Below are 7,137 nucleotides of genomic sequence, written 5' to 3' on the forward strand. Positions count from 1 at the left end.
TTTCTGGCAAATAGGAGAATGCTCACGAAAACAGATCAAACAGAAAACACACTTTCATTGCCTTGCACTTGATTGTTGGATTTTTACAAAACAGAAGGTAGTCTTTTTTATTGATTGTTAATGTGTTATATAATGACGGACACAAATTCATAATTTTCTTCAATCTTCGAACTACCGCACCCGCCTGTCACTTTGTGAACCCTCTGTTACATTAATCACACATCTTAGGTAACACCGTCCCCTTAATACATTACGTAATTTATATAAGAGTTAAAGAAGAAAAGTGACAAAAGCGGGTGACTGATGAAGACCCTGGCAGACACAATCACGTTTGATGCCAAATTTTAATGTGATTCAAATAAGAGCTCGAGGATTTAATATAAAGTGAAAAGTTACATTCAGATATAAGCTTCTCTATTATCAATCATCACACGATCGTTAATGCTTTAGTTCCACAACACTAATATCGAAAAAACGCAGCAAATCTTCTTTGCATCTTTTCTAACAAGTTAAACTAAGTGATTACTTTTTTTTGCAGCATCCAATTCATAATGCAATGATTTTAGAATGTTTTATATATTAACAAATTCAATTTTCATATATGATTAACTTTTTTTTAAATTTTTATTTATAAAAATGAACGATTTCCATTTTTAACTTAAATACCAAAGTAAACTGGTTAATTTTGAAAAAACAAAAATAATATAAAAAATGTGTACTTTGAGCTAATTTAAAAATATATATAAAATACGATTTTTAATTTTTTGCATTATATAGGTGTGGTTTGATTAAGTTTATTGTTATTCTATTCTATATTAAGAAATGTTATCAAAACTACAAGAACTCAATATTATCTAAACTACAGGAATTCAATTTCAATAAGAAATAAATTTCCAAAATCTATTCATTAAATATTTAATATCCCGAAAAGCAATGATTTATTTTTTATTAAATTGAAACCTTTGCGGTTCTCTTTTGTCTATGTATCGTATTTCTGAAAAAAATTTGCATGAAATATTTTAATTTAATGGTTTTATCCATCTGGTTTTCTAGTATACTTACCTGTTGAAAATCTGTTCAGCGAAAAAACCTCTTGAAAAAGTTTGTTAAGCGTTATTCATAAAGACGAAATCATGGCTATTTGTCACACTATTAGTGGGATAACCATTATTAAGTGTATAATTACAATGATTTTGCATATCGAACAACTGATTACCAATCAAAGAAATAATCACTTTTATCATTATTTTAGAATGTACTTACATTCATAAAATATTATATTTCACAAGGTCTTTAAGCACGACATTTTGATTGCAACAGTTTACAAAAAAAATCAGAAAAAAGTTCATTTAAACTATTATTTACCCAGAAAAAAAAACCCTATTATAGTCGTGTAATAAGTTATAATAAAATATTAAAACTCACCAATATTACTTTTAATACAGTCATTTAAACAGTTTATTTCACAAAACCTCGAAAAAATAAACATTTAAGGGAGACGGGGTAACTTATTCTCGCTACGGAAAAATGTATATTACTACCAAAAAAAATGTATATTAAATGTTGTAAAATTGGCATGCCTTTTTTTATATTTGTAAAACCTGTTAAATTAATTCAATGTTCCTCGAAAGGGATCATTTTACCCAAATTGTAAAAATAGGTGAGTAAAATGATCCCATTGCGTTCTTACACGCAATCTGTGCAAGATACAAAAGTTATGAAGGATATCTTTGATGTAGAGAATTTAACGTTCTTTCAATTAATGTCTAACTTTGTTTGAACCTTGGATTTTTTCGAAGATTACAATGAAAGCTATTTGGTCAGAAGAAGTGAAAACTTTTTTTTTATCTTATGTTTCCCATCAAAAAGTATATGTTTCCCTTGTTTTCATTTTTCGGTGGTGAAACCCCAAGATGGTTGTACACTACTACTAGTATTTGTAGCTTTTAGTAGCGTACCACATTCTGTATCGTATAGTATATAGATACAAGAAGTAATATTAAATAAAATAAGCATAAATAAGTAATTGACATTTATAAGAATGAATTTCAGGGTGAAGGGAATTCATTTATCAAACATATACCTGATAAACTATATTCAAACATTCTTAAATGTCATACAGATTTAAGTAGGTACACTGAAATTAAAAAATATTTAAGTGACCTGAAATTTATTTAGAATCAGTGAAATTAGTTTAAAAGTCTTCAGAAAGCCTAACAGAAAGCTTCGTGACATCAAGAGTTAAAAATGATTTTATTTTTATTTCATTCCAAGGCAGCTTTGAACAGAAATTTCATATTCTTCTCGATTTTTATTACTTGAATGATGTTTGGAGTATATTATTCAATCGTATTTTATGACAAACTAATCGAGCCCCGTATAAGGACAGGCTAAAATAATATTTTTTAAATATATTAAAACAGTGAAAAATCATTGACATTCGTATAAAGTAGAGCTTTGTGGCTTAAATCAGCTCTTAAAGTAGAAAGAAAAATTAAAAAAGTTCGTACGCAGTGTATGTGATTCGTTTTCTTAGAACCGAATAGTAATAATTCGATTTGTACGTTTAATAGTTTGAAGGCATACTCGGTTCAATCGACCAAAATTTCTGCTAGTCAACCTGCCAATCATACTTTACTTATCAGCCAAGCTAAGCTATCTTAACCCTTAACTATCCAGAATGCTTTTGTGACGTAACTGACTAGTAGTGTCCAACAGACTCATTTTATAAATGTAAGGTATAATGAATGAAAAGAAAGTTATTTTGAATGAAAAAGACAGTATAATGTATTTCAGTAATGTATATGTACACTTATTTACTTACAGGTATTACAAATAATTTTTTTTTCTGAATGTTCGGAGCATACATTTCGATTGCATTTATCACAACACTGTTTTGAAGCCCTTGATAATTTCGAAGGGCAAATATAACAACGCTTCTTCCTTTTCGCAGCTGTTTCAGATGATTGAGCAGCTTCCTGATTTGGCCCTGCCACGTCTTGCATGGCTGCTAAGTGGTAACTTGATAGTCCTTTCATGCTTCGTCTCCGTATATGAGGTGTTACCAAATCGATTGCGATTTCACGTAAAAATCGTTTTCTTAGTGTATTTTTTTTTCGTGAGTTCCAATCAGGATGTATATTTTTCCATATAATAAGCGATGCAATGCCAACAACATCTATAATATTTTGAAAAAATGCCATTGGCCACCTATTTGTTTTACGCCGAACTGTATACTCATGAACCATCTGGTCCAGCGTATCGACATCTCCCTTGGTGGAGTTGTAGTACAAGTTTATTTCAGATTTGTTGTTTTTGTTCACATTTACTTCTTTTCCATGATGCATCGTAGACAAAAAAATTACAGCACGATTCTTTTTTGGTACATAAGAGACCAATGTCATATTTTTATAAAATCCAAATACATTAGACTCAATATCGCGGGTTTTCTTGGGTTGAAAATTTGGAGGTATACACGCCTTATTTTTTCTCAATGTTCCAACTATTGTAAGACCATTTTGTGCCAAAGATTTTGCGACATCAATACTCGTGAAATAATTATCAAAAGTAACATTTCTATTACTTCGGAAGTATGGTTCACATAACTGGTTGACTACATTGTAGGCTAAATTTTCCGCCCTGTTTTGTCCTTCTTTTCCGAGATATGGTATTCCAAATAGGGGGTAACTAGTTTTGCTGTCACAGATCCACCAAATTTTCATACCATACATTATCAGGTTTGCTGGGTAGGTACTGTTTGAATGATACGCGTCCTCGAAAAGTGACAAGCTGCTCGTCAATGGTTAGATTTTCTCCAGGCAAATAAAACTTTTTCAGGTTTTGGTTTACGTATTCCCATAATTCTCTAATAGGTGCAAGTTTATTTTTGGACTTTCTCAGGGACCTAGTATTTTTATCATCGAATCGTAAGTTTCGTAATAAAGAAGCAAATCTATTTTTTCCCATTGTAGCTCGAAATATTGGATTGCCAAAGATAGGATCCCAGTATTCTTTAAAATCCACACCTCCCTGTTTATTGATGCCGATAGTCAATAAAAGACCTAGAAATGCTTGCATTTCGATTTTGTCTGTTGATTTCCATCGATTTTGTAAAACTCTTAGCCCTTCAGTATTGGTATATTTTACTATTATTTCTAATACGTAATCGTCGAAAAAAAGGCTGAAACTGTCTATCGGATCTATTATAGCTTGCCCCGGAGGAAGAATCACTTTATGAATACCACCGCGAATTATGTTGTGTCGAGGCGTTCGTCTTTGCCTGTCAGGTTCTGATTTCCAAGTTGTTCCATCTCTTCCTTTATAAGTGTCAATTGAGACGTATTCTTGTAATGGTACATCATCAGTCTCACTCCATAATTGTTCATCATCGTTTTCAGATGCTGGTTCTGTCACATTACTGTCACTATCAGAACAGCTGTCAACAGAAAAATTCTCTTTATCACGATCGTTCTCACGCACAAAAAAATTTTCATCGTCACTTTCAACAAGGGCACGTTGAATTTCACTTTCTGTTAGTTGCCGTTTAGCCATATCTTAGAATAAAAACTAATCAGAACACGACTTCTTTATGACAATAATTTCTGATCACTATTGATACGTGATAAGATATAACAAAGACTACGATTATAACACAAACAAGTGTATGTTGTGTGCAAACAAGTAGCGTAAAAAAAATGAGTAAATAAAAAACAATCTAACTTCACACTCGAATCAAACTAAATGTTATTGTGTCTGTTGGACACTTCAGGATTGATGAAGTACTATTTTCGTTCATTAACCAAAAATAATAAACTATTCATGTTACAAATAATTTTATTGCACATTTAGATTCGTAAAACATTGGTGATAAATTAGATAAAAGGCCGATTCATAAAAACAAATACTTTGGTTTTTATGAAATCATAAACGCAAAATTGTGTCCGCAAGACACTTGTGGATAGTTAAGGGTTAATAATACTGTCAATAGTATTTTGCATGCTGTAATTTGTAGATTCATTCACTCATTTATCAAGAGCAAAATGCAAAAAGTTTTTTGCTACCTGAGGTGTAGACCTGGTTTCAGACATAACAGAAATTTCGAACGAATTTGTCAACTTTCATTGATTTATAATAACTAAGAAAATAAGTTTATGAAATTAAATATAATTTAAAAAACATATAAGAAAACACTCTTGTTTGTCTTGTTAACATTGATATTTTCAATTTTAATGTAAAATTTATCATTTTGAAACGTGGGGTGTACTCTACATTGATGATTGTAATTATTATGTTAAACAGATACCGGCCACTGCCCGCTTTATATAAATTTACACATTTTAGTTCAGATATTAATAAACCGTTTCTTACTTTGTTTTTAAACTATGTTATTTTAAATCGTACGACTAGAAAACATCGCACATAACCGTGACCTCTACGATTCAAATGCCTACTAGGTTTTTAATTTTCGTATTCCGTTACGATTTAAAAGAGATGATTCCGTTCTATTAAATAGTCGTTAATATCTACTTAATACGTCTGCATAATTCATAAACCTGGAAACACAGGGTGAAAAACGAATTTAAAATTTATAATACCAGTTCGTATCAAACACATCATAAAACAAATTTAAAATAATATGATAGTGTCAATTATTTTTATCAAGAGTATACAAAGATATATTGTAAAAGAACAAATTAATACACTTGCAACAACTATAATAAAATTTTGTTTATATTATATATGAAATTATGAATAATTGCATTTGTTTGGTTTTTGAATATTTACAAATCCATAATATTAAAATTACCTAGATATATTTACAATAATACGAAATATGTTTTAAAGTATTTTTAAATGTGTTATAATATAACGTATATAAATGTAATTTTGTAATTACTGAACCGGAAATATTCACAATATTTTACATATATAATTAGTTCCTATATATATATGTGATCTATTAAGCTAGCCGATAAGATATTTTCATTTTTTCCAGCTATTTATTATGTCACAATTATTAAAAGGGCGTTACCAAAAATTATTCTTTGTATGGCAACCTTACATATCCACATTTCTAAATAGAAAGTAATTTATGAAATTTGGCAGTTTAAAACAACCATTTTCCGACTTTGTCATTCTTGAAAAAAAATCAATTAACAATTTTTTTATTCTTTAATCAACGATTTTATATTTGTCTTATTGAAAACATAAATTTTTGTCATTTTAAAAACGATTTAAGAAAATTCATATAACATATTCATTTATTTAAAGTATTAGGAGTTACTTTAACACTGCCAGTTTCTATACCATCGTACGAGAAGTTATTTGCAAAATATAAAAAGTAATTCCGGACATATCTACTGCCGATAAAAGATGTTTAACAATTTTGGCAATTTTATCATCTGATTACAAATCACTAGAAGAATATCTCTAAATTTATTTCTTTGAAAATGATATAATTTTAACTCAAATATGTTTTAGTTTTTATATGCTGCGTATGTAATAAACAAATTTTTTTTGGTACGTGATATTTTTTGAAAACCAACATACAATTGTGTATATCTATACGATCCTAAAGGCCAAGACATAGTCTTCAATCATGGATTGAAATTCTCTTCAAACCATACAACTTTTGTTAAAGGGTTTAGGTTATGGAATATTTTCCTTAAGATTAGGAAAGTCTATGATCAGGATATTTGTTTTGGTTAACTTGATAGACCCGTGAATATGTATTTTAAAGTAGTTCAATTATGAAATTTATGCGTAAATTTACACACTCAAAAATGTCTTAACAAATGCCATTTTTAATTTAGCGTATAGCGTCGACCATAGGAGGTTATAAATCATCATAGATTTAAAATATGCTTCAACTGACAAGAAAAAATTGATTTTGGATATACAAATTATATCATATATACTGATCTCAAGGGTACAATCTTGTGGAAAATAGAAGGTACTGTTGAATTAAACATTGTTATTATTTATTTTGTTTTTCCTTTGATTTCTTCATATTTGTCTTTTAATATTGACTCGCTTAGCTAATTTGGTCATTTTTTAATATACATACACCTAATTTTTATTACTGTAGTACCTACGTGAAGATATGGGGAGAGTATAAGGTAAAAATTCTTTCAGGAT

General features: G+C 29.4%; 1 protein-coding gene across 1 annotated transcript; it reads right to left on the minus strand.

Moving 5' to 3' along the window:
* Positions 1-2,364: 2,364 nt before the first annotated feature.
* LOC123291583 lies at positions 2,365-4,551 on the minus strand. Its single transcript, XM_044871922.1, has 3 exons — positions 3,725-4,551; positions 2,825-3,546; positions 2,365-2,390 (listed from the first exon to the last, which is right to left on the minus strand). Exons 1-3 carry the CDS (start codon positions 4,549-4,551, stop codon positions 2,365-2,367), a joined length of 1,575 nt encoding a protein of 524 aa, XP_044727857.1.
* Between the last annotated feature and the right edge of the window lie 2,586 nt (positions 4,552-7,137).

The sequence above is a fragment of the Chrysoperla carnea genome, chromosome 1 (genome assembly GCF_905475395.1).
Source record: "Chrysoperla carnea chromosome 1, inChrCarn1.1, whole genome shotgun sequence".
Lineage (NCBI taxonomy): Eukaryota > Metazoa > Arthropoda > Insecta > Neuroptera > Chrysopidae > Chrysoperla > Chrysoperla carnea.

Excerpts from the sequence above, each read along its gene's own strand:
- LOC123291583 (XM_044871922.1), bottom strand. The coding sequence starts at position 4,551 with ATGGCTAAACGGCAACTAACAGAAAGTGAAATTCAACGTGCCCTTGTT. Across the intron at positions 3,547-3,724 it reads AGCAAACCTGATAATGTATG|TATTGATGTCGCAAAATCTT; the intron begins GTATGAAAATTT and ends TTATTTCACGAG. Across the intron at positions 2,391-2,824 it reads AAAAATTATTTGTAATACCT|CCTGTCCTTATACGGGGCTC; the intron begins GTAAGTAAATAA and ends ATATTATTTTAG.